Source organism: Dermacentor albipictus, chromosome 7 (assembly GCF_038994185.2).
Source record: "Dermacentor albipictus isolate Rhodes 1998 colony chromosome 7, USDA_Dalb.pri_finalv2, whole genome shotgun sequence".
Classification (NCBI taxonomy): domain Eukaryota; kingdom Metazoa; phylum Arthropoda; class Arachnida; order Ixodida; family Ixodidae; genus Dermacentor; species Dermacentor albipictus.
In genome coordinates, this window is record NC_091827.1 from 102,948,397 (window position 1) to 102,975,882 (window position 27,486).

Sequence of the window (27,486 nt, forward strand, 5' to 3'; positions counted from 1 at the left end):
TTCTTGCAAGAACAACACTGGGTGTGCATCACATTTTTACGTTGTTTAGGAGCTGTATTGTCATTCCCACATTAGTTTTCTATTCTGAGTACACAGAATGTGGACGCATTCGATACGGCGACATGTAAGAATCGGGCAAATGCTGCAAAATGAATCAGTGGCATGTTTTGGTGTTTCTTCGGCCTTTTTTTTTAATTCGACCTACCGCATAATTCAACCAATTTTCCTTGATCCCATCAGGAGCTGAACTTACTCCTTAACGAACTCAATAGTTGCGTGAAAAGTGGTTGCTATACGAGTACTTTGTTATAACGAACTCGCCCTTCAAAACACACAAGAATGAACAAGACTGAGCTGGCACTGGCAGTTACAATTCAACACTACCTTAGTCCAAAAATTGCATTTTCATTATTTTAATGTTCGTTCCTGGCATTTTATTTCATCTAGCTGCAAGTGTTTCTTAAATACATCATCTAACGAACGAAATGAGGCGTCGTAGCTCTCTAAAAATGGCACCCAGCCAGTTCTGATCCCTTGGCATTTCAAACTATCAGCACCGCGGCCATTTTCTTTTTCTTCGAGAGCTTTTGATGTATTTTACTATCAGTGGCACACAAGTGGATTCTGCATATAGCTAAGTATTCCGGTTGGCTAGAAGTGAAAACTACCGCAGCATTTTGACATTTCGCAAGGGTGTTGCCTTTAGGTCCGCAGCGAGAGAGCCGCGAAGCTACGTTTACTATGTTGCTTCGGCCAAAAAAGAATGAAATTCGAAGGGTAGAACACCATTGCGTACCGTTATGAGCAATGACATAAGCGAAGTCAAGCATGCATTGACGAATTGTTATCGTCCGGCAAAGGCATAGCAACTGCCCAATTTTTTCAACTTTGCGTTGCATCGATGCGTCGTGCCATTTTTATGCGACTCGGACCACGTGACTATCAAGAACAAGGGTATGATAGCAACGCTCAAGTGGCTCTTGGTCCAAATTGCCCAAATAGGCGTAGTGCATGTACAGTCGCCGACCGTTTATTCGGACCTCACGGGGGCTGCGAAAAAGTTCGAATAAACAGGTGTCCGAAAAAGCAGATTAAGAAAACAAAAAATGAAATCATTTATTTCCACACACTTATTCGGGCCCGGCAGTAGGCTTGAAGAAATCGTGAATGCTCCATTGCACGCTGCTCCGTTTACACGCAATCAGATAAGCCTGAATCTCGAAGAGGGTCGTACGGCGGCTGAAAGCACAGTCACTGCTTGTGCACGCTCCGAATGCGACGGCAGCGTAGCACATGGTGCATCATCTTCCGACTCGGAGTCAGTCCAGCAGTGCAGCAGAAACCTGACGAATGATCTTGCCGTCGTCAGGTTTTGTGCATGTCAGTACAGCAGTGTCAGCACCTGTGAAACTGTCAAATGAGATGGTGTCCGGAATTGCAATGCAACCACTGTGCAGGTCTCGGCAGAACATTTTCCGCGTCAATAGGGAGCACATCGGAAGGCGACAAATCTTAGGCCTCTCGGCACCCGCTTGCCGGCATTCCCCAGCGCAGCTTGCGCGGGCACTGTCGGCGCCATTAGACACTTGACACGATGTTTCCGTTGCCACGGTGGATCACTGGAACCTCGACATAGCACACAAAGTAAACACCACCACGCTGACACCAGTCGCACAAACGAAAAACGTGGCGTACTCGCAGCGTCGTGCGCGAGGAAACAAATCAGCTGCTGGATTGTCTTGACATGGCTTACTAAGCTGAAACCGGAACTGCTGTAGAGCCACTCTATCGAACCAGGCAGAAACGATGATGATGAGCGGGGATTTGCAGTAGCGCCACTTCGGGGGGCGGCAAGGAGGCGCCGTTTAAAACAAAAATGGCGTTCAGCAAGTCGAACCATGCACCGGTCAGAGTCGGTGCATGGTGCTCTCGATCGAGTTGGCTCAAGGAGTGTCCGAAAAATCAGACGAGAGGTTGCAAGGTGTCCTAACTTTCGGCAGTTGTTATACATTATGGTCTATGGGGAGAATGGCGGTGCCGCGAAGCTGACTGAATAATCGAGCACGTCCGAATTTTCGGAGTCTGAAAAATCAGTCGGCGACTGTAGTGCAAAATGGAGAACTGTGCAGAGTGCCGCCACCATGGTCTTCTAGATGGCACTGGCACGGCCACCAGTGCTGTCTCGGGGGCCATGGCCGTTACATGCCATACAGCTTCGCCGTGAAGCATGTTGGGAAACATGCCTCGAAAGCATGGTTACCCTAGCAAGCGAGTAACTTTCCTTCCGAAATCCACACATGGTGCTCACTTATCTCACAGCCATTTCTTTATTGTGGTAGGACTGGAGAGCTGGACGTGGTGCCGAGCAACCAGTTCAGTTGCACTTTCATGCTTGAGTCCTTCACGTGCACTCTCCTTTTACCCAAAATGGGTTTGAAATGTTTGTTGTAACAGCACGGTGTTTCTGAAAATGCTCACTATATCTGGACACAGTTTCAATAGGCAGGATTGTTAATCATAACTGCAGTGAAATGTGGTGATTGTAACTAATACTTCATCATATCTAGGATCGTTCCCAGTGGAGTAAGACCGATTAAACAAAGCGTTGACAGGACATCCTCACCTGGAACCACTGGTCGAAGAGGCTCATGCGGCACTGGAAGAGTGAGGGCGGGGCATCGGGGTTCCCCATGGAGAGGTGTGACAGCCCCAGGTCGCCGTCACCGGCAGGTCCCAGGAGTGTGTACTTATCGGCCAGCACGTGCAGGAAGTCGTCACGCTGCAGGTCGCTGTACTCTCCGAACCAGCTGAGCAGGTAAGCAGACTGCTCAGCAGCGCTGCACGCGGGGCCCTTCTGGCTCAGCATCTTTGCCCACCCGGATCCTGCACAGACGGGTGTGTTCTTGCAGCGACACTGGTTCTGGTCCGACTTTGAGAGGCCCCCGACACACGGGCCCGCTCACACCTGCCAGTTGGTATTGGCAGCTCTCGGAAAATTCTTTAACCACTAAGTTCACTTCGCAATGTCTCCACATGAGTGCAGCACATTTGCAATGGCATTTCAAGGAATTTTGTGCAATTTGTTGCACAAAGCACTGACAGGATGGCAATATTTCCTGCATGTGCGTTTTATGGTTGAAACTGCGAGTCTAGTGAATTAGATTATTTTAGTGGGAATAAAGAACATCGTATTTACTCAAATGTAGGCCGATGTCTTCTTCTTTTAAATAATCATATGCCAAATTCTAGGGTCCACTCAGATTCGAAGTTTCTAAAAAATTTGCCACTTTTTAATTGTAATTTATAAATATGGTGCATAATTAGCCATCAAGAAAAATTCGCATCGTAGCGGCCACTAGCGGCATCTGTAGCCAACTGAAGTAAAGGAGCGACATCGCCATTTTGACCTATGTCGTATTGGAGTTGGTTCTGTATTTTACGGCATAGGCATGTGGCGCGCTGTTATCGTAATGGTGCCAAGCAGACAATGTCACTATAGTGCCACTTTCAAACGAAAAGTTGTGCTAGCCACAGACGCATCGTCAAACGTTCAAGCAGGGCCTTTGGCATCGATCAGAAAAATATTTGTTGTTGGAGAGGGGACCATGCGAGATGCTTCTTGCGTGTGTCACAATGAGGATGGCATTTACAGTTTGAAGATAGTGCACTATTTGAAGATGAAAGCAATAAGGAAGATACCGACGAGGCTAACAGCGATGATCACTTAGAATGAGCTCAGCATGTTCATTATTCAATAAATGCTGTTTTCATTTAGTGAACACTATTCTCTCTTTTTTGTTTGGCCTACATTCGATGTAAGTTTTCCTTTCCTGGCTTCAGACTTTTGGGGGTCAGCTTAGAATCGGGGCCGGCCTAGATTCCAAGTTTTACGGTATATTCCACCTTCACATGTTCAGAAAACATTCTCAAGCTATGCTGTTTGCAGTGATAGGAAGAAGGCGTGCAAGTCCTGGCATCTATCCAGGAGAGTGCTTCAAACGGTACCATAAAGTGCTCAAGTACCGTTGAGAGAACAGAACCTTAATGCCATCATTGACAGAGAAGGAGCGGAAAGAAAACTTGGCTGAAGGCTTAGCTTGGTTAAGCCTGGAAGATTGCAAAAGCAATACCTTTGGCTGCGCCTTGGTTTGGCTGATGGTGTGGACATGGTTGCCCTTTGTTAAACTTATGGCTATACATCATCCGACATAGCGCAAGGCAGCGCACCGACCACTGCGAGGAGCAGAGCTGTGGCCCCATTTATCCTCCTAGCGTGACGTCACACCAGCGAGCGCTTTCTCTCGGTAGCGCCGCAGCAGCGGCGCACAAGGCTTCCCCTCCACCATCAATGCCGCGAGCTGGGGCCCCGTCTCTCGGTCTGGTGTGACGTCACATGGTCACGTGACACGCAGCTGTGTGAGGAGGTGCCACGACCACCGATGGACCAAAAGTGCGAGCAGTATTGCTCTGGCAATAAAAACTGTATGAGCAGCGTGACTGGCCTTCAACCCAATCCTGGATATGGTAGGTAGCGCGCACAGAAAACGGTTCTCAAACCAAAACAGCAATACTACCAAGTACGAGTGTCAAGTCTACATATACATACAAATATAATATACAGCAAACAAAACAACGAAAATTTTTTAACTCTATTATACTCAGAGGAAAATCAAGAAAAGATTTAGTAACACGAAACAGTTGTATTCAAGCTTAAATTAGAAGCACTGCCCCTAAAATGATCAAATATAGTACACAATGAGAACATATGTTGAAACAAAGACATATGAAGAATATTATTGAAGCATTTTCGTTCTGTAATTGTAACTAAAGGACTCATATTTATTTAGAGAAATAATGTTTTGGTTGTCTTGTGTTCATGGCCATAATATCAGTACAGTTAAACTACGACATAAAGAAATCCGTAAATTGGCAATTTGCTTCATTATATCACAATTTTGTTCTACTGAAATTCAACCTTTCTTGCAATAAGTACAAGTCGCCAATCAATTTTTCTTACAAGGAAGGGGGCTGCAGAATTTTCCGAATTATCGGGCAATTGAAAAAAAAAAAATTGAATGAGAAAGTTATTTTGATAAATGTGGGAGTCGGTGGTCAGTGATACAGCTTCATGTCACGTACACTGATGATATCTTCTTGGCGGTACGAATTAAACGAAGCCAGCCACGCTTTCGTGTGCACCCTGCCCCCGCGGCTGATTGCATCACCCACACTGGGACGACGCTATCAGAAAAAGTGCCGGCAGCGGGGAGCAAATGCTTTGTCTGCTTCTCGCTCCAACGAGTCACTGGAACTCGAGATTATGCAACCTCCAATGCTAAATGCGCGGTAAGACAGCTTACACGTGCCACTCCGTCCTGGCACCCCCCTCTTTGAATACGCGGCAGATTACCTCTAAAGCAGGGTGCGTGACTGCGTATGCACTCAACTGCACTTATAGCCATGCACAGCCATGGCCAAGATGCAAGCCAAGATGTAAGCCAACTTACCCCCTACCCTCTCGCACGTGCTTGATAGCGTTACCGTGAGCTTGCTCCCCTCTCCCTGTTTCCCTGTGTTCGCGCGGGAACAGGCACTCGTGAAGCCACCAGCTTTCTTCTCTCGCCCCCACATACTTTCACTAGCACTTAAAGCACACAGTGTGCAGGGTACGACAGAATCTTGTCAGACTTGGACTTTATACAGAACATGATGTGGCTCCACTTCCGCGGTTGTCGCGCTGCGCACAACTTGACAGGTGTGTTTGTAAATAGCTGCTCGTAATTCAATCATTTGACCATCTGTGTTCGCATAAGTTTCCATTTATTGTCATGGCATTTATGTGCGGTGCCAGTGAAATTTCGTTATATTGAAAAAGCCTACAAACACACTTCATTATATTGAGGTTCTAAATACATGGTGTTCTTTGGATAAGAGGTTATGAAAAGTTAAATACTTCATTATATCAAGAATTTTGTTATATTCAAGTTTGTTATATTGAGGTTTAACTGTATTTTCTTATCAGTCATATATCAGTAATTATTTAGCAAGGTGGGAATACAGTATTGAAAGTGTTGTGTCGCGTAGTTAGTGCGGTAAGCATATATATTTTGATATTCTGGTTTGTGTGTTGCAAGCACCTCAGGAATAAAACTTCTTTTCTGAAATACAATGAATTTGTTTACCCAAACGCATTTTCTGCATGGCATCTAAAATGCGAAAAATGGCTCCTGACTGGAGCCAAATGTCATGGTGACTCTGGTGTTCTGCAAAACTGGCAGCAATAATCCAGGACTGCACACAGGAGAATGCTTTGAGCCTTTCCATTCTCTGCTCAAGTATCACTGAAAGACTTGGAGATGAAAAGCAACTGCAAAATAAACAACCTGCGAGTTTTTTTGCGCAGTTTTCTTTCGCAGAGCCCAAAACTAGAGAAATAGTTTTGGACTGGAACGATGGGAAAATGGACAAAAGTTTCGGACCTCAAAGGGTTAAACCTACTAAAGCCAACTTTGGATGTGCGCTTGTTTCAAGTTCGCGGCGAGTCGAGGATGGTGGGCCACCTTGAAAGCAAGCCTGTAGATATGCTTGTGGCGATACTGCATGCTGTCTGCTATGGCTTGGAAGCTGTGCCTTCATTCAGTGGAAGACAGTGGAAGCTGTGCCTTCATTCATGCACTCCTTTGTTCACATTTAATTTCACATTGATAGCACATATTATCACTATGGAATTCTTTCGCTGCTGTGATTATGTCAACGATCTTGCTGTTATCATAGAGCAGCACACAACTGCCGAGTCATGGTTAAATAGAGACAACAAAATGTGGTCATACCTCTCTTTGTTCAGGGAGACCACGATGGGGATAATTTGGGTGCGGGAGGAGGTCACGGGGCCAGTGCCTGAGCCAGCAGGGGCTCCCGCTGTGCCAGAGAGCCGAGGAAGCGGGCCACAAAGGGGCCGTCACGCTGCGCCAGAATCTGGAGGAAGTTTCGCTGGCCCTCGGGTCCCCACGAGGCAAAGTACAGCTCACACAGGGACAGCTGACAGTGCAGCACCGACGGAGAGTTGCGGCGGGACAGGGACAATGCGTCGAGCTGGCCACACAGCTCACCTGGACAGACGGGACAACCACGCGATGCCTTTGGTTGCCACCTCTAAACACACACATATCATATAGAGACTGCAAGCACCCACTAGTACTAGCACACTCTTCAAAAAACACACGCTTTGAAAGATTGCAGAAACTAAAGACCACTGAAATACATGAGCTTCATTGGCTCCTTTGCACGACCTCGTAGAATGGAAGCAATGGGACTTTGAAAGTGTATGTCTGACTAGAGTACAAAACCAAACACCACTGTTTCATTATAAGCATATTTATGCCCAGTGAAAATGTAAGGTCTTTTCCGGTGATCTCCAGTGGCCTCAGTACTGCGTCGGACAACTCCTTCCTATACCTGCAATTTTACTACTTTAATCCTTGGTCCCCCTGGAACTGTTTAGTTTCCCTCGGCAGCCATTCTGCTACACTGTAATAGACCACAGGTCGCCCACTCTACATAATGACAATGCCCGTCCAACTCTGGTCGTTCCTCTAATCTAAACTTCCATATCAGGTACCTATGTCTAAGCTTATATACACATTGCCATGTTCCTGTCTTTTTTAAAGTTACACCAATCATTTTCCATTCTCTCACTCACTCTGCATTTTTTAGCTTTGAAGACAAACAGTGAGAGATGCAACAGTGTAGGTTCTTTGTATAAATTGTGGGACGTTCACATCATCATCATCATTATCATATTTTTAAGCCTGCTGCAGGACTAAGGCCTCTTCCCGTGATCTCCAATTACCCGTGTCTTGCACTAGCTGATTCCAACTTGCGCCTGCAAATTTCTCAATTTCATCACCCCACCTAGTTTTCTGCCATCCTCGACTGTGCTTCCCTTCCCTTAGCACCCATTCTGTAACTCTAATGGTCTACCTGTTATCTACTCTACGCATTACATTGCCTGCTCAGCTCCATTTGTTTCTCTTAATGTCAACTAGAATATCGGCTATCCAATTCACACCACTCTCTTCCTGTCTCTTAACGTTATACCTAACATTTTTTGTTCTGTCTCTCTTTGCATGGTTCTTAACTTGTTCTCGAGCTTCTTTGTTAACCTCCATGCTTTTGCCCCATATGCTAGCACGGGTACAGGAAATGTTCGCATACCTTATGACAGATGCCCAGTTGCACATACCCACTGGCTCATGTTGTCTATTCGGACACATACATAGCGGTCTAAATTCTATACACTCACTGACCGATAATCCGAACTCAACAAGGGCAGCCCAAGAGTCTGAATAATCGGGAGCCCAAAATGTCAGTTTCACCAGAAAATAAGTCACATTATTCCACAAGTGTCCCAAAACATGTGTGCCACGTTGTATTGTAAAAGATCTTTAGCTCTTTTTGGAAAGTGTATAGAACCCAGTCTGCCGATGCTTCCCACTTCAGCACAATTGCAGTGATGCCTACATGGACAAGCATCAGCAATGCATGGTCGCATGGTGCTGGCATTGGCAAAGCAAACACAACCACTGACACGCATGGCAGTATAAATTATCCCTCACAACCCTCTCACGATAAGCTTTTTCATCTATTTGCTCAGCAGTGCGTGCAGCATAGTGCCATTGTAAGCATACTGCACACTTTTAAATAGGTGCTGGCACAAACACACTGCCATTATCTGCCATCTCTTTGAGCGGGACGGCTTCAAATTTGCGTCACTTGCAGATACGAAAACAGCCTGCCGTTGCCGGATTGGCTCAACAAGATGCGCACTGCACGCGTGCATGGCCATGATGTAAGCCGACTGTGTATACGCCGCAGTCTACCAGCAAATGCACATGTACAATACAGAAAGCATACCGCCCCAACGATGGCATGCATTTAGTAGGCGACGTGCTGCATAAATTGCATGGGACTATCGGCACCACGTGGCAGCAGGTACCGCATTCTTACAAAGCGGCAGCCGTTTTGCTCTGCAGCAGACTGTTACATGCACCTACAGTAGGGAAGGCTGGATTAGTCGTACGCTGTGCTGCGTTCCCTGCCAAAGTTTCAAAATGCTGCTCAGCTTTGGACAATCGCACGGTAGTGCAAGAGACAGAATTTTTCACTGCCATGGAAAAAAAGAAAAAAAAAAAGAATGTTGCAGTGCATATCTTAACATTTACTGTGCCATCGCATTATTTTGTTAGTAGCACCCTGGAGGGCTTGACACAAATGCTAGTTAGTACTCAGTGGTTCATGCTACATCTTAGTGCGTAGTTATGCTGCATTCCTGCCAAGCATATATTAACAAGGTTTCACTGAAACATGTGAATAAACAAATGCTGAACTTGAGGAATCAGCATCGGCAGAATTCGCAGCGGGCTTAGCTTGTCCTGCTATTTGGGCTTAGTCAGTGCTGGCTCAACTAGGCTTCGCTAGCTTTTGCTTCAAGGAAGTGTTGGCGACAAGACTGAGGACCATGCCGCGGCAATGCCAGTGACATATAAAAGCCAAAATATCTCTAATTCTGCTCCACTCAAGCAGCTAGAGTCTAAATTATGGAATGGTGCGCTGTAAGATATCCAAAATGTTGGTCATCTTTATACATTAAGTCGATGGTACGAGGGATGTTGCTGCGAAGCAATCTGAATAATCGAGCGTGTCTGATTAATGGGTGTTTGAATTATTAACCAGCGACTGTACTTTGCAAAGTAGCAACAGCCAGTCCCCGATAAGTGAGGCGAAAAAGGCATAAATCTTTGCCTTAAAAAGCGGGTACGGGAAGGCTTTTCGGAATCGAAAAAGATCATCGAGGCAGAGTCCACCTGGTGTGCACTCACCAGCGGGATCTTCCCTGGGGGGTGCCAAGTGGGCAAGCAGTGTGGCAGAGAAGGCCTCCCTCTGGGCAGCGTTCCACAGTGAAAACCAGTGCAGAACACAGCTCACCTCCAGACGGCTGGTGCCAGCCAGGCTCATCAAGGGCGGCTCCAGGTGGAACCTACTCCTGCAAGAACACACGTACCTGGTCTTGACATATATGCCACGCTTAGGTGTAGGTTAATTATGAGACAGTGACTTCCCATGCTGGCTATGTGGCTAAGTAATTTGGCTGACCAGAAGGTTGCAGGTTACAAATTCCAGCCCTGATGTCCAGATTCTAAAGGGTTAAATGCAAATAGGCCTGCGAATTTAGTTACATCTAGTACATCAACTTTTTAGTGATGACTCCTGCTGCCTACAAACAACACACCAGAAAAATTTTTTCCTTGCCGAGTGTCGGTTCTGAATACGAAATTCCTGGCTAAATGTCTTCGGCCAACACTGAATGACCAGCGGCAAGTGTCCTTTATTGGATAAGAGTATGAACGGAGCAGGAGGAAGAAGTTGAGTGCACGACTAACTACCTTTTGAAAGCACAGTCAGAGCAGAAACAGTGATACAAAATCCCCAGTTGCAGTGATATCTCACAGGTAATGCAGAGGAGTTTCAATGTACACCTCTGTTTCACATCCAACGATAACTGTTTGTGCAAGTTCCATACAAAGCCATGCGTGGCTTGGTGTGAAGCTCACTTTCAGCATTCTGCCTGTTCTTGGCCAGAGGCAACAAACCTATAGTTGTAAACGTTCTTTAAAAATGTTATGATGCTAAAGTGTCAAACGGGTCATTGCACAGAAAAGCTGGTGGCGTATGTAGCAGTGAAACGGCACCGAACTTCCCATTGGCTGCGACACTAAGGTGCGCCCGTGACGCTGCCTCAGGCTTGCTGGCTGGGGCCTCAACGGAGGAAAGCAGGCAAGAGGAAAAACACCTGCTGCAGCGGTAGTGCGTGAGAAAGAGAACAACGCCACGATGCCATGTCACCCTCGCTTTTGGAAGCCTGTGTTATCCACACCTTCCTTACCCACACAAGCTCTTGCCTGCGTTCTAACTGCGCCTTGGTAAAGCCAAATCAAAACGTGGCAAGCTTCTCAATGTGCTCGCTTGCCCGCGAGGAATTCAAAACTCAAAGGACCACTTAGTGGCGCTCAATTGGACATGAACGCTTTCGCATTCTCAACTCATAAGTGCTTAAGTATCCTCGGATTGCTTTCTTTTCTTCTAGAGTCACAACTCTTAGTGTAGTTTGTACATTTCAATACAACATAAGTATTTACTTAAGGTATGTTTATGACCCATTCTTAATGGTTTAAAGAACAACCACAGCTGGTGAAAGCCAATCCGCAACCCTACATTATAACGTCTCTCGCAGGGAAAAGAGCAGCATATTTGGAATGTTAAGCCTTATCAGTCAATTTAGCAATGGAAGTAGAGAAGCAGCACCACTTACAATTGACCTTTATTACCTTTATTAGATTCTGAGACTCCCTTATTTTAGGTCAGAAATGCTTTTTTGTCATGTTGAGATGACTTTCAAAGGTGGCATCTGCAATCAAATTAATGTTAATGGGAATTGAACAAAAGCACACTTAATGCATTTCAAGACATGATTTCAATGTTCGTGCGCACAAAGGTTGCTGAGTGGCGGCTGCAAAAGCCGGACCCTGGAGCTGTATTTTCAGTCGCTATCTTTAAGAGATACTTTCACTTTTAAAGTGATGCTTTCTTGTTGAATCCTTCCAGACTTTGCCGATTATTGCTTTCTTTGGTCTTGCCAAATAGCTCCCACAGAGAGAGAGAGGGAGTGAGAGAAAAAAAGAAAACTCAGTACCCTTTCACTCTGCGAAGGATTACCAGCAAAGCTGTATTTGAGGGCCCCTTAATGGCGAACTGCACCTCCGCTGCAGGTTGGACCGGTGTTGCACTATCTTTGGAATCTGCTCATGTATGGGGAGTGTTAACACTCACACATGGGGAGGGCTTAATGCCTGCACTAGTTCCGCCGTGGGTAAGCCCAGCATTGCACTATATTCAAGATTTTTTTTCTACACGTGGACATGATAGTGAGGAAAGTAGCCAGAAACAGCTTCGCTGTGATATGAGCCTCAAGCTAGCAGCAAACCACAATGTTCCAGCACAATGTTCTAACCATCAGGCCACAATTGCACACATACTTCTACCGTGCCAGTGCCAAGTAGTTTTTCAGATGCTTGGCATGTGTTCCACATACACCTCAGCGCGCATGTCCACCAGAGCATGTTCACACTAAAGAACATGTGTGTGTTACAGTTTCCACTAGGCTACAGACGCAGCTACAGATAAAGGGGGCTCCTAGGCACAGCCCCCTCCAAAGTCTTCCGGGAAGGGGGAGGGGGAATTGTCATGACCAAAGTTCTGTCACTCATATCATTTGCAGTTTTTTTTAGTTGCTTCTACTTTTTCACTTAAAATTTTATTGTGAATAAAAGCTTACTGCATCATTCTCGGTGCGGATGTGCACAGCTTTTAATTCATGCTTCCATTTTATATCTGCAAATCCTGATATTAAGAGAACAATTGCATTAGCAGCACCAGCAGCAGCTACTTCATCCGTATTCTTCAACTTCAAATTTTTTAAAAATTTCTACTGTGAACACAGTGCACAAATATAATATATTTAAATATATACACAAAACAAAGTTTACTATATTTTTCAAGAGAAGGAGGTAGTCAACTAATAATTATTTCTAAAGGTATGGATAGCCGATGCCGACAGAATTAACATGTTGCTGTATATTCCCTTTTTTTTTCAAATTGCTTGGCACGCTTTTTGATCCTAAAAAAATTTGGCGGCCGCCTAAGGCTAATGGTCAATTTTCAGTGACTCAAAGGCAGCCCTTACAATCTGTGCTATCAGCTCTGCGTTGCGGGCCATTCGAACAGCTTGTGCTCGATATTAGATGCCTACTCCATACATCACATGAGAAAGGACATCACGTGACGTTTCAGAGGCTGCCAAGTCACTGCGACGTCATAGAAAATGAAGACGCTGATAAAGCCGCTCGGACAGCTCTCGAAGACACACAGGAAGAGGCCATACCACTTTCATGGTCCGACGCAGCCAGCAGTCTTCAAGTGCTTGCACGGGAGATAACGCTCTCTCTATGGTGCACACCAAGCAGCCAGACCAACCACTGCAATCATCAACACAACCTGCCCTCATTGAGGCCACCCTGCTTTATCGCTTATGGCTATGGGTGGCCTTCATGAAATCCCACTCGTTTCGCATTGGAATGGCCGTCAACGCTCTCTGCAATGCCTGTCTTTGTGAGGAGACGCTGGAACACATTCTGTGCGACTGTCCTGAATATAACGTTCAGAGGCAGTCCATGGCGTCTGTTCTAGCGCACCTGGACAATAGACCATTGCCAGTTGCAACCATTTTCACATATCGCCGACAGAAGACATCGCAGCTGAAGGCGACGAAGGGACTACTTCGGTTTATGAAGGATACGGGCTTGGACAAGTGGCTGTGACAGTGATGTCGCGTAGCGCGCAAGAGTGACGAACTGTAACTGATGATGTGTTTGCTGTGTTATGTGCTCTCTCTCTCTCCTCCCATCTTTCATACGCCCCATCCCGCTCCCATGTGTAGGGTAGCAAACCGGTTAATCTAAACTGGTTAACCTCCCTGCCTTCCTTCACTTTTTCCTTCCTTCCTTCCTTGAAGAAACTGGCGAGCACAGTCAAAACGTTTCTCCTTGTGGTCTGATGTCAATAGCCGCAGTACCCATCGAGCACAACACTGGTGATACCCCGATTTTTCAGTCAAAGCTCCTTCTATTGTACCGTAAGAACTCCCTGCAATCTGAGCAACAAGTTCACGGATGGTGATCCTCCTGTTTTGAAGCACTTCGTGTTGGACGATCTCGATAACTGTCTCCATAACTGATGGCCTTCCACTCAGTTCTTCATCGTGGACTTCCTTCCAACAGGCACTAAACTCCCTGCACCACTTTCGGACGTGTCAAACGGAGCCACACTTGTCACCATACACCTCTGTTGGCTGACGATGAACATCCACGGGTGGAGTCCCTTAGGTGTGCAAAAAGTGAATTACAGAATGAATCTCGCACTTGGCGGGATCAACAATGGGAACCTCAATATTGGATGGCTGCTGAGCCAAAAATGAGCAGCGAAGCAAAGAGCAATGGGGGGGGGGAATCGAGAGTGGGGGAACAGCTGCACGCAGCAGTGTTGCTGGATTTTGCCTCGCACTTTCCTGTGTGGCTGGAGCTTTTTGGGAACCTTAATTCTGGATCAACCCTCGTATATGGAAATTTTCGCTCACGGGGACGCTGGCGCCAGATGCCGACGCTGACACTGGATTTTCTGCGACACGAGGCACACGTCCAGCGGATGTAGTACTCCTCAGGTGCACAGACAGCCATGAGGAATTACTACAAACTAGGAGAAAACGCACAATTATTCGCCCTCCACGGCCCCCTCCAAAGCAAACGCTTTATCAAGATACTGGACATTCAAGTCTTGCGCTATGCGCATGCGCCGCTGCCTACTCTTCTGAGCCTTGCAAGAACCCTAAGCCAATGCCTAAGCTTAGTGCCGCCACTGCGCCATCCAGTGGCGTCTTGTGAACATTAGCAGGAGGCATTTTCACATTTGAGCAAGGGAACAATCTGAGATATGAGAACGAAGGGAAGCGCCATTGTGTCCGTTGTCCTTTTCATGTGCACAACTATGGAATTAGTGTAGAGAACTTTCTCACTGGTTTTCACGAGGTAGTAGGATCGTGTCCAGGCCCTTTGGATGCGCCTCCCTCTTCTCACCTGTGAAATTAAGCAAGTGCCTGCTCACGCTCACCATGGACGTCCGGGACCTGATAGGCCAGAACTGGTGACTGAAGTCCTCCATTATTAACGCGTATCTCTTCGAATCTTTGGAGAAGTCTTTAGCATATGTTCATTGTAACAATGAGCAAGAATGCAATGCGAAGTGCGTCGTCATGATACCTTGACTTGTGTTGAACTATAATATCATATGCACGCTATCACACATGGTTCTTCGTGGCTGCCTTGTGCATTTGGCATAACTCACTGATTCAGAAAATCGTTTGCTCTCATTCTAATGGAGGGGTGTGCCTTCAGGAATGTTGTGTGGCAATAAGTTCTGAAAAATAAAAAGAGTGGGGACCTATCGAACAGCTCTGATTCGTTCTGTTTTATGGCGCCAGTTTTACGGAGAGAATGCTTCCTTACACTAAGGCAACACGAGGTATTCGGTTCGCAAAAGTCATCAGGCTCTAATACAAGGCAACGAGGCGGTGAGGGAAGCCTTAGGAAAGTGAGGCAAGCTTCAAGCAAACCATCCGGCTCAGAAAACAATGCAAAAGTTATACAAAGGAACAAATATGGGGTACATAATAGCGTAAGCAAGGCGAGGCCTTTTGGGTATGCAAAGACGCTTCGTTGCACTATCCGTAAAACTCCTAGCTTATGCTCCTAGTTTTTGTTCTTCATATGCTTTATTAGATGCTCACTAACACAATCTAGGCTGTTCCTACTTGCTCTCACGGCCTTTCGCAGTGTTTAGATATCGCTGTCTTATAATTTACTTGTTAATATAGTTCTTTATTTGTGTGCCTGATAATTAATTACTCTATAATTGTTTATTCTGCCACCATTAAATAGATGAAACCAATGGCATAAGGCATGCTTTGACACGTAATTAAACTATTGTGTTAGCTAATAATTGTAGTCATAAGTTCTGTTCAGAAGTTATTATATATTGCATAACCTTTATGTATGTTATGTTGCATCTTCTCAAGTGACCTTTCGTCAAGAAAAGATTTCTTGATTGCATCTTTCTGTATTAAAGCTTTCAGAAGGCGTTACACGGATTTTTCATTTATGCATATTTGTATGACTTAATACACACAAAACACATCTTCCTAACATGTTTAATGGAATTACTTGCCGTATGGCTCATCCAAGAGACGCCAGTCTCTTGGTGGTGCAAGGGGACTCAGGCTGTGATATGAGCTGTCTCCTACTATGAGGTCTTATAAGTGCTCATATAAGGCTGTCACTTCAGTAAACAATTCTTCAAGGTCACATGAAGTTTCTTCAAGTACAGTTGTTATGAAGGTTTTTATTTTATATACATACACACACACACACACACACACACACACACACACACACACACACACACACACACACACACACACACACGCACGCACACGCACACACACACACACACACACAGAATATTTCAGTGAACACTTCCAAAATTTTTAAAGGGTGCCTGTCGCACATACCACAATTCTAGTCCATGAGCTGATCTCGAAGAGGTGGACATGCAAAAAAATTAAAATGCATAAGCGACTAATTAGCCAAAAAACACCAAGCTTTTAACTAATTACATTATGGCCCATATTGCAATTTACAAATTCTAGCCATGGAGTTCACAAGGTGGATCCACTTAGAACGAATTCTGCAGATGACACCAGTTTCGAAATATTAATTTCCGGACTTTGCGGAGAAGTGCATTCGCGTTCCAGTTACTTTTATGCTTCAGGGCATAAAAGGAGGTTGTGTTAAGAAAGTAACTGGGATTGTCTTCTTTGGACTAATCTTCAAACAAAAACACATTTATTTACCTATTTATTTATGTGTTTACTTATGGATGGGGTTCGGAAAGCTGGTCGGGGCCCTTCCTACCCGCATCCCCCCTTGGAAGAATGAAAACTTTCCGCCAATGTCTCCACGCCATTATTGCCCCAACAAAGGTCAAACATCACCTTCATCCTTGCCCCACAGTGTGCAATCACATGTACGGCTGTTCACATTTCGGCATGAGCAGTGTAATCCATAAACAGATCTGCATGAGATTATATGCTGTATAAGACAGGCATATGGATAACATTTAGTTTCATAGCATTCATTTAACCACTTCACGAAAGCTTTGCTCCACGCATATTCCAATGTGTGTGTTGAATCTGCATAATTCTTGTGTGGTACAGCAGCCCCAGCCAAGCACTCTATTGATTTAAGCAATTACTGTGCACTGAAAGTGACATTCACAGAAGTGACAAACAGAGAATACGGCAGCAGCAAATAATGCAAGGTGTAGCTGGCAGTCCGGTGGATGAGATAAACACTTCAGGCATGTACAATGTGGTCTCCCTGTGGTTCGTTTAGCTTACATGAATCTTAGATTTATTAGTCAATACTAAGCCTTCACTGGCATTAGTAGCACTTTCTGCATAAGCAAACTGCAGCTGAATATGACAAGCAGAATTTAAAAAGATATGCTACACGGCAATATGAAGAGAATGTGATCATCAGATGACTTAGGAAGAAAAAAAAAAGAAAAAACGCCAAGCTCTCCCTTACATTACTACAACACAACTGTCTCCAAATGGGGACAACCTTTTCTACCAATTTTCAACAATTGTGATCAGTGAGGTTACTATTCAACAAAACACACTGGGCTACACTTTTGAGTGCTTCTCTTGTGACCACAGTCTTGTGCTGAAACCTTACTGTGCCGAGGTGTCATGCTTCCAGTATGCTCATTGGGTGCAGTGAAGGAGACCGCTCCTTCACCCGACTTTCACATCACAGATACGCCATGAAAGTTGTTTTGTCTGTTTTTTTATTTATTATCAGTCACCAAAGAGCCGGATGTGAAGAGCCTGTGAGTCAGGCTTATCAAGCTTTGTTTGCTAGGAGAATGCTTTACTGCTGCGTGTTTTTATTGCAGCAGCAGACTAGAAAAAGGAATTACACTATTTTCAATTCCTTAAGGAAATACAGACATCATGCGATCGTTAGCCATAGTTTCACAATGTTGAAACAAAGGACTTCGTCGCATTAAAACAAGCTGTTCTACATGAGGCAAGAACTGTATCTTTGTTAATACCTGTAGGCATAATTTCTCAAAAGATTTCGTAAGTTTTGTCAGCAGACTCTTAATTTCATCATAATGCACAAGGCCCAGCAGCACCTAAACCGTGTTAATTTTTTAGTGATGCCGTGTGCTTACCTTTGTTCATAGTCTTCGTAATTTCCTTTTCTTACTCTTCCATATGAAACATTATTTTTGTTTACTGCTAACCTACACAGAGTGTTTCTTTCCCTTCACTTTGTTATTTTTGTGCCACTGTGCAATCCTTTCTTTTTTCCCTTGCCGAGACTGTCTCAATGATTGGTTTATTTTTGCGCAAAAATGAAGACATTTACACTACGTTGTTGGTTGCCCATGTTAAGCAGTCCAGAGAACTTAGATGCATGCTGTTGGTCCCTCACTGTAGACGATGAATTATGTGCATAGTTAGTGCAAGCAAAATTTCGTATTAGCTCAATCGTACTCACATATTTTTGGAGGCTGCATTTATGTCATCACAGTGTTAATTCCTTTCAGAACTTCATGGCGAGAAGTAATAATCTGAGCAGCTTCGTTTCTTAAGAGCAACAAGTTCTTGCGAATGACCTCAGGTGTTATGGTATTCAATAAAAACAGTGAACAGACAGCGTCAATTTATGGTTAGAAAAATCCCTTGGGTAGAAGAATATAAATACCTTGGTACACGGATAAACGAAGGCTACAGATAACTGGAAACACAGGAATAAACAATAGTAGCAGGCTGACAGAGAAGTGTGATAGTAATGAAACACAGAGCGCTATGCTGATAAAATAGGTACGATGTATTCCGGAGTATGTGGAAAGGTGTAATGGTTCCAGGACTTACACGTGGAAATGCAGTTGTTTGCATGAGATCAAGTGTACAATCAGGACTCGACACCTGCTGTGGTTGCTCAGTGGCTATGGTGTTGGGCTGCTGAGCGCGAGGTCGCGGGATCGAATCCCGGCCACGGCGGCCGCATTTCGATGGGGGCGAAATGCGAAAACACCCGTGTGCTTAGATTTAGGTGCACGTTAAAGAACCCCAGGTGGTCAAAATTTCCGGAGTCCTCCACTACGGCGTGCCTCATAATCAGAAAGTGATTTTGGCACGTAAAGCCCCAAATATTATTATTATTATTAGGACTCGACGGCAACCAAAGGTCAGTGGGACGCCTCGCATTGGGCGCTCACGGGAATACTACAAATGAAGCTGTGCAGGGTGATACAGTCTGGACAAGCTTTGAAGTGAGAGAAGCTCAGAGCAAAATTGATTATGAAGAACAAATGAGTAATATGGAAGAAAGTAAATGGGCTGGGAAACTGTTCACATATTTGTACAGGAAAAAAACATTGACTCACGGTTCAGGAGAAAAACTACATATGAGCAACATGGCTACAAAGAACGTCAAGTGGAAAGTCAGAGAGGCTGAGATAATGTCATGGGTGGTGGCAATGGAAAAGAAACTTGCCATGAGTAACTACTTAAGAGAAAAAACGAAATCAGGAAAGAAACAATTTATGACTACTCAAAGGGAAGCTCATTACTTTTTGAAGCGAGATCAGGAGGCCTTAGAACAGGCACTTATAAAGCAAGATCTAAAGGAGAAGAAGCATGTGCTTGCTGCAGTAAAGCTAGGGAAACTATGGCGCATGTTTCATTAGAATGTAAAGACATCTGCCCAGCGGTCGATTAAGGCATCTCTGGCTGCCTTGAAGCCCTTGGGTTCAGCGAGAGCAGGGGGAAAGTAAACATGTCTGCAGTATAGATTAGGAAGTGGCTATAGGAAGATTGGTGGAAGTAGGGAAACAACAAATTACGGAAACGTGCAAAAAGAAAGTTCACAATAGGGGTTCAGAAACTTTGGTTATGGGAAATTCATCGTGGTTTTTCTTTTTCCTTTTGACATAGGTAGGACATTAGGCAATAACAAGAAATTGGTGGCGCAATTCAGCGCCCCATTCCAAAGGGTACGCTCGAAGCATCCATCTATCCATCTATCCATTAGCGACACTGCATCATCAGGCTCTCTGCAATGCCTTAATAAAGCCTTCCATGTCACTTTGTGCAGACATTCACAAAACATGAACTCGTGTTTCGACTCTTTATGCACTCACACAAAGCTTCGCCGTATATAGATTCCAACTCGTAAGTGCTGCATTTCTTTGTTCGGTTGTGTTTTTGAGTGTGTGCTGGTGCGCTTCAAGATCGGTCCACTACAAACACCCACCACTAGCCCTTCTCTTTCCGATGCTGCTTCTACATTCATTCTGTCGTTGCAACGTCGATAATGACCACGACTACGAAGCGTTGGCACGGAGCGCAACGAACTCGGTGATACACAGGCGACGTGTTGACATTTTTCGAAGGTGCGTCCACCCCTGCTTTACATTCTAGCTGCCGTAGCGACATTCGCGGTCTGCAACCCTTTCGGAAGACGACGTCAATCGACTCGCAAGCCAGACTGCTCACGTACGCCTGGCCGCATGCGCGGAGCACTTCTGTCGGCCAGCTACGACAATGGATGCGTTTCTATATCTCCTCGCTAGCCGTCTGCGCACGCGCTAGAAAGCGCCAGTAGTATATCGCGCGGGGGTCGGCGACCGCGGCACGCATTTCGGCCAATTTCCGCGTCCTCGCTCCTCCTTTCCCCGTCCCTATCCTCACTCATACCAAATTAGCCGCGCCCAACCAACCGTCTCGTTGCTCTCGAGTCGCCGAAGAAAACACTTCTGCGAGATGACCTCTGGCCCTAATTCATGTAGCCGCATAGAGTACAGCTGGGAAAAGGCAGTCTCCCCCCGACAACCTCCGTTGTAACGCGTTGTCTGCCAGCGGCCGTCTGCTCCACTTTTTTTTTTTCTTCGCACGCGCATGTGACGATTGAGCGCGTTTCCGCGGCGAACACGCGACGAGTCCTTGACAAGACGGGAGCGCGCGTCGAACGAAAAGCTGCGAGGAAAAAAAAAAAGATAGAAAGCGCACAGGACACGGTACAACGGCAGAGCACAGGTAGCCCGATGGGGGCAAAAAAAAAAAAAAAAAGCTATAGCGAAACCTGTGCGCGCTTCGACGACCTCGATCCGTGCCAGCAGTACAGTGTGTGTGTGGGCTAATACGTCGGTCGGCATGTCGCCTCCGCGCGCGTGTTCGACGCAAGCAGCAACAGAAGCGGAGGCCGTCGCCGCACGCAGCTATCGTGCGATTCCAGCAGAAAAGCAGGCCGGGTTTTTCGAATGCTGCGGACGAAGGAAAAACCGGCGCCGCACGGCAGACACGGAGCCAGATATCGCTGAAACGATGCACTGTTGTGTTCAGGGTACGGCGAAAGCGTCAAATAGGGGGCGAAATCCGCGCAAAAGAGGCTACGAGCCTCTGACGTGCGCCTAGCCGCCAGGGCACGTAAGAAAGGGTTCACGAGCCGGTGTCAGCCAACTCTAGAGGGTGTTGTGCCAGCGCACTGACACCCGACGACGATACGGCAACTGCGATCACTGATGGAGAACCGAGTCTTACGCTTCGCTGTTGAGAAGGCGTGGTTCGGTCGTCTGCGAGATCTAATGCGTAGATATCAGATTCCTACTGTACGTGCAAAGCTAAAATATTCATCGTCGGAGTACGCACAAGACCGGTCGGCTCAGCTGACGCGAGATCTGCCTTCGGCAACACTGCACGGATTTCGGCCGTCGCGACGCCGGAAGAGCGAAAGCGTGATGTGCGACACGAACAGGTGGCGCGTGCCTGAGTTTCCGAAAACTGAGCGGAGAATCGGCGACGGCAGAGTGCTTTACGAGCAGCGGGTGTTGCGTGCAGTAGGCAATCGCCCCGAAGCTCCGGGAAATGAACGGCTGCAGGCGGATTTTCGCTGACGCCAAAGCGCAGACAACAGCGGCAGTAGACTGCGCACAAAAGTGAAAGAGAGAAAAGGGGGAAGCGGTTGACGACGAAGGACATGCTATAAAAGCAAATTTAATACGCAGTTCGGAGAGTCGAGCAGACATACACAGTTCGCTGTCGTGCACATCAAAAAGTGTGGAATCGCGCCATGGTCGTGGACCGGTAATGCGAACGAATCCAACATGCTCATCAATGCGCTCATCGCGTATACGGTATATATAAGCGAAGTACTACAATGCCGTTCTAGTTAACAGTTCTGTTTCTCGTTCCCTTGCCCATTGCCAAACTGCTGAACATCACATCTGTCTTTCGCATATTAATCTTCAACTGTACTCTTACACTTTGGCGGTTAAGATCCTCAATGATTTGTTGAAAGTCAGTAGCACTGCTGAACACGACAACCCAAACAGTTGGTTAACGAGATATGCGCCGTTGACCCTCACTCCTAAAGCTCCATAGTATAGTAGGGTGAGTACGTCTAAAATTATGGCGTTTAACGTGACAAAACTACTTTCTGATTATGAGTGTGTGTGTGTGGGGGGGGGGGGGGGGGCGAGGGGCTCCGAATATTTGGACCACCTGGGGTTCTATAACGGGCACCTAAATCTTAGTACACGGGTGTTTTCGCATTTCGTCCCCACCGAAAATCGGCCACAGTGGCCGGGATTCGATCCCGCGACCTCGTGCTTGGCAGCCCAACACCGTAGCCAAGCTCGCGTACGTCTAAGCACGCAGTGAATAGCATTGGAGAGATTGTCTCTCATTGCCTGACCCCTTTCTTGATAGGTATTTTCCACTATTCTTGCGGAGAATTGGGGTAGCTGTGGAATTTTTATAGATATTTGCCAAGGCATTCAAATAGGTTTCCTATACCGCACGACAACGCAGGGCCTCCATGCAGGTCTGCTGGTATATCTACTGAATCTACAGCTGGCGCAAGACAGGGATAATTGCAGATCGTTGGCAGAGGCCTCTGTCCTGCAGAGCACATAAATATAGGCGACACCTGCAGCAGTTAAGGTCCACTTTAAGTAAAACGTCGATGAATATTTCAGCAGATTTTAGGGGTTGCTGCGTACCTTGAAAATGGTGCAAGTCAGGATTTTCTGCTCAGTTGAGGTGCCTTCACCACTGTACGGCTTCAATTTGCAACGTGCTTTGCCTGTTCCACCTGAATAGGCAAGATTGCGCTATACGCTCTCGGCGATTAAAAAATAATAATAATAATAAGCTTTATATATACAACATACTAAAAACAAATTTATTCCGGGCGTTTTCCGAGGAGTATATACCACTAGAATTAGAGCCCTGAAGATATGTTTGTGTCACTACTTATGTCTGCCACTTCTTGGTTACAGGTACAAGGTAAATAAACAAGCGCAAGACATGTAAGCCCACCGTGCATTAGTTGTCTCTCATCCGGTGATGGGTGAGAATCAACGGGCTAGGCTATTATTATCGGTGATTACTGTGGTTAATATAACATATTTTCCTTGTGAGATGTTCGATCGTATGCCACGGCATCAGTCAGCGTCGCTTTAAGTTTGTACGATAAAGACGCGCATTCCCTGTCACACCGGCACTCTCGATCGTGCTCGTGTCAAAGGGGACTGAGCGCTGCTACACGGTCATGTTCAAGCACGCTTGACCGATGTCATTGACTTTAACGAGGACCAACTGCCTGCGTGACTGCAGAAATACTGCAAGCAACCATAGTCTCCCGTTCAAACTAGGATTCAACGCCTGTTCTGTCAACTGAGTCTGCTTAGCCCGCGGAGATATATAAATCAAAGAAATAAAGACACACGACACAACTGTTTACGACCTAAAAACCAAGAACTGCAAGATGGCTGATATGCAGCAACAGATAGCGAGAACGAAACACGAACACACACTACGTATATCACACAAACATATACCATCCTGTGAGCAGTGAATGTACTTCATTTGCCATGCCACTGCGGAAAATATTCGTTCGTCAAAGCAGCCAACGCACATGCAGTTGTCGGCGGTCCCAGGAACTGGTTCCTTCGAACTTCGAAGCCACCAGTTCGCGTACCAGTAAGAAATAATAAAATCCAAGGAACACGCATACAGCTCAGCCAATAAGGGCACGATACGTATTACATAACAATCCTAATGAGCACACCAGTGAAATAAAATAATAGTACAGCTAACGTACAGTTCTGATTGCCTTCAGTGAAAGGCCATGAATTCACCGACACCAAAGGTCCCTCTTGTATCGCGTACCGGTGTGAGCGTCAAGACGCACGGAAGAGTGGGTCTGGAGCTGTCAACAAGCTCTCCGGCTCGCACAATGGAGCAACAACATCGCCGCACTTCTATTGATAGCGTTAATCATAACGCGAATCTCGCCACCATGACTCCGAGGTCGCACCTCTACGGACGGACCAGATTGCATCGAAATGGATCGACGGATAGCGCGGTCAAACGAGCGCTTTCCTCCAGGCGCTGGAGCGACGTGGCCAACGGCGGGATGGCCGCTGGCGATCGGCCGATTGTGTGCTTTATTATTATTTTTTTTCAACGAGGTGACCACGTCTGCGGCGACCAAAACCGGAGCACCCACGTTTTCACGTAACGTAGACGCCGTGCCGGAAAGTCAGTCAGGTAAACGGCGTGAGCGCTGTCTAGCCGGCAAGCGCACTGAAGCGCAGACGGGCGTGTTTCATCTAGTTTCGCCGGATTTAGCAGTACTGAGAGAATGGCCGAACTGAAACAACGATTAATGCTCTGCGACTTACAGTCGTAAAGTCTGAAGTGGTGGCGACAAAATAAACATTATTAGGCCTAAAGAAGCGTCGGGCACCAACGCGTGCTGTTCCATGCCGGCACGAATCCTGCCAAGTGAGCAATACAGTCATGATAGTGTGCTTTTTCCAAGCGAGACGCTTTTCACCTACAGCACCGGCGTCGCACGCTTACCTTTTTTTTCTGTCAGAGCGCTGATCGGTTGGACGAGGTGCAGGCTATCGGATGGAGACGGAGACCGGGAGCTAAAATTTATCTCGCGATTGCCAGCGCGATGCCACACGCACAACGTACCACATATGTTTACTACACCCGCTACGGCAACGCGAGAGACAGAGCAATGCCTCCTTTACTGGAGGCCTGCCGCGTCGCTAGTTTTCCCCATTGGAGCGGAGGTTCCTGTAGTTCATGGTAGTCGCGGAGAGACGGCGCTCGCTGCCTACGCTAAATCCTGTTGCGGAGGAAGTGACGACTACTATGCTGGTGCGCGCTCGACCAATGGCTTGACGAGAGACCGCGAGTCCTACCTCCGGGATCGCGACAGACACCGCTACAATCTCGGAGGCAGGAGAACGAACGTGATTGAAATTTGGAGCAGCCGCCGCAACTAGCGCTCACAGCTGACCCGGGTGGAGAAGAGGAGACAGGCCGGAACCAATTTCTCAGCTCACGTGCCAGGCATCTAGTAAAGGAGGCATTGGTCAGAGCCTCTTTTGCTTTGCTCCAATGCCTCGGCATCTATCCCCATCAGTAAGGTCCTACACCCAAGAGCCCGCCGGAAAAAAGAACGCATTGAGGTGGTCACTGTCGTTCAGCTTTTCGCCGCTAGAGACTACCATTGTGGCCAGGTATTTACGCTTTGGTTCTACGGTTAGCGAAACAATAAAAAACTAAAAATGTTTTGTTAACAACTGTTTTTTCCGCTAACCGTTTCCTATCACAACCCTTTGTAAAATGAATGTAGATAGGTAATATGGAAAATGTGAACTTATGTTTAACAAAAGTGATCGTCTAAATTGGCGATCCAACGACCATCGACTTCGAACAAAAACAGCTCTCGAAGGATATGCTTTTGCGACCTGCAAATGCCGAATGTCGTTGCAGAGCTGAAAACCCCTAATAGCTGCAATGTTTCAGACATTATCTATAGCAGACATTTTAAAATCCAATAATAGGGGGCGATCAAATTCAAGCTCAAACGATGTATTTTTCAGTGTAACTGACGCATATCTGTAAGGATTTGCTTTTTTTTGGCTGCATGAACGAAAAGTCAGTGCAGAAGCCGAGAACAGGCAATGGTTTTGAAATCGCATATTCCGGCGAGGGCTGGCATCTTTGTATGCTGATACGAAGCTTTGTAGCTGACTCTTCGTTAAAAAAAATTATGGGGTTTTACGTGCCAAAACCACTTTCTGATTATGAGGCACGCCGTAGTGGAGGACTCCAGAAATTTCGACCACCTGGGGTTCTTTAACGTGCACCTAAATCTAAGTACACGGGTGTGTTCGCATTTCGCCCCCATCGAAATGCGGCCGCCGTGGCCGGGATTCGATCCCGCGACCTCGTGCTCAGCAACCCAACACCATAGCCACTGAGAAACCACGGCGGGTGGCCGACTCTTCGTTACCCAGGCTTTTAAGGTGGTAGGGCACGGAAAACAAAAATTAAATGTGAAACATTTCTTGGCGAACATTTGCCCCTTCGACAGTAAGTATCTATCTATCTATCTATCTATCTATCTATCTATCTATCTATCTATCTATCTATCTATCTATCTATCTATCTATCTATCTATCTATCTATCTATCTATCTATCTATCTATCTATCTATCTATCTATCTATCTATCTATCTATCTATCAGCGGGAGACCAAGTAGGTTATACTAATACTGGCAGTATTAGTACTTGCGAGGAAGTACTATCTGGCAAGGAAGTAGTAACTTCCTTGCGAGAGATGGTTTTCGGCGCACACTAGAGGTCGAGAGAGGTGGTGGAGGGGTGAGGGAAAACAGCAAAAACAAACAAAAAGAAACTACCGGATGTGACGACAATCTTACGTCGAAATATCGCGGCAGCTCGGTCGACGCGCATTAGAAGCTTCGTGGGCAGTTGGTATCATTCAACTTCGTTTAGTGATTAATCGAGCACGTGGTGTTGGCTGTGTGTGTTCTATTCGACTTTATCGTCGCTACGGTAGCCCCTCCCATGGTCCTTTAGCTAACTTGATATGTACCACAATTGGCATAGTATGACAAGAGTGCATGACAAATATAAATGATAGGTCATGACATGACCATCATGACATGCGTGTCGCGTAGGTCATGAAAAAGCCGCCCACGTCTTGGTGCTCTGGTAGTCGTTTCGTTAACCAGGTATGTACCACAATTGGTATGACAAGATTGTATGACGAAAATAAATGATAGGTCATGACATGAATATCATGACATGTGTGTCACGCAGGTCATGAAACAGCCGCCCACGTCTTGGTGCTCTCATGGTCGTTTAGTTAACCTGGTATGTACACAATTGGCACAGTATGACAAGAGTGTAAGACGAAAATAAATGATAGGTCATGACATGAATGTCATGACATGCGTGTCATGTAGGCCATGAAACAGCCGCCCACGTCTTGGTGCTTTCATGGTCGTTTCGTTAACTTGGTAAGGGCACCACAGTGCTTCGCATAACATCGATTCCCACAGTATGTGGGACGTGCCGGCTTTATTTTTCTTTAAATCAGGAGCCAGGACTCAAATAACGTTTTTTTCCTGAATAAGCATGTCATATTTAGCTTATTGAATTATTTAAAATGTAGAAATTAATTAAATTTGGGGTTTTACGTGCTAAAACCACTTTCTGATTATGAGGCACGCCGTAGTGGAGGACTCCGGAAATTACGACCACCTGGGGATTTTTAACGTGCACCTAAATATAAGTGCACGGGTGTTTTCGCATTTCGCCTCCATCGAAACACGGCCGCCATGGCTGGGATT

The 27,486-nt window shown here is 46.1% G+C and overlaps 1 protein-coding gene across 3 annotated transcripts in view; it reads right to left on the reverse strand.

Annotated features, from left to right (window-relative positions):
- LOC135914004 (uncharacterized) overlaps window positions 1–24,892 on the reverse strand; it is a 36,943-nt gene extending 12,051 nt beyond the window's left edge. Inside the window, exons 1-5 of one of the 3 annotated variants that reach the window (XM_065446707.2) lie at window positions 24,668–24,892; window positions 16,235–16,253; window positions 9,879–10,042; window positions 6,831–7,109; window positions 2,624–2,883 (exon numbers count right to left, since the gene is read on the reverse strand). In XM_065446707.2, the coding sequence (XP_065302779.1) occupies window positions 2,624–2,866 (243 nt within the window). In that variant the 5' untranslated portion in view covers window positions 2,867–2,883; window positions 6,831–7,109; window positions 9,879–10,042; window positions 16,235–16,253; window positions 24,668–24,892. Of the gene's footprint in view, window positions 1–2,623; window positions 2,884–6,830; window positions 7,110–9,878; window positions 10,043–16,234; window positions 16,254–22,800; window positions 22,893–24,667 lie in introns of all 3 variants that reach the window. The other 2 variants (XM_065446706.2, XM_065446705.2) reach the window with 2 other exon arrangements.
- Between the last annotated feature and the right edge of the window lie 2,594 nt (window positions 24,893–27,486).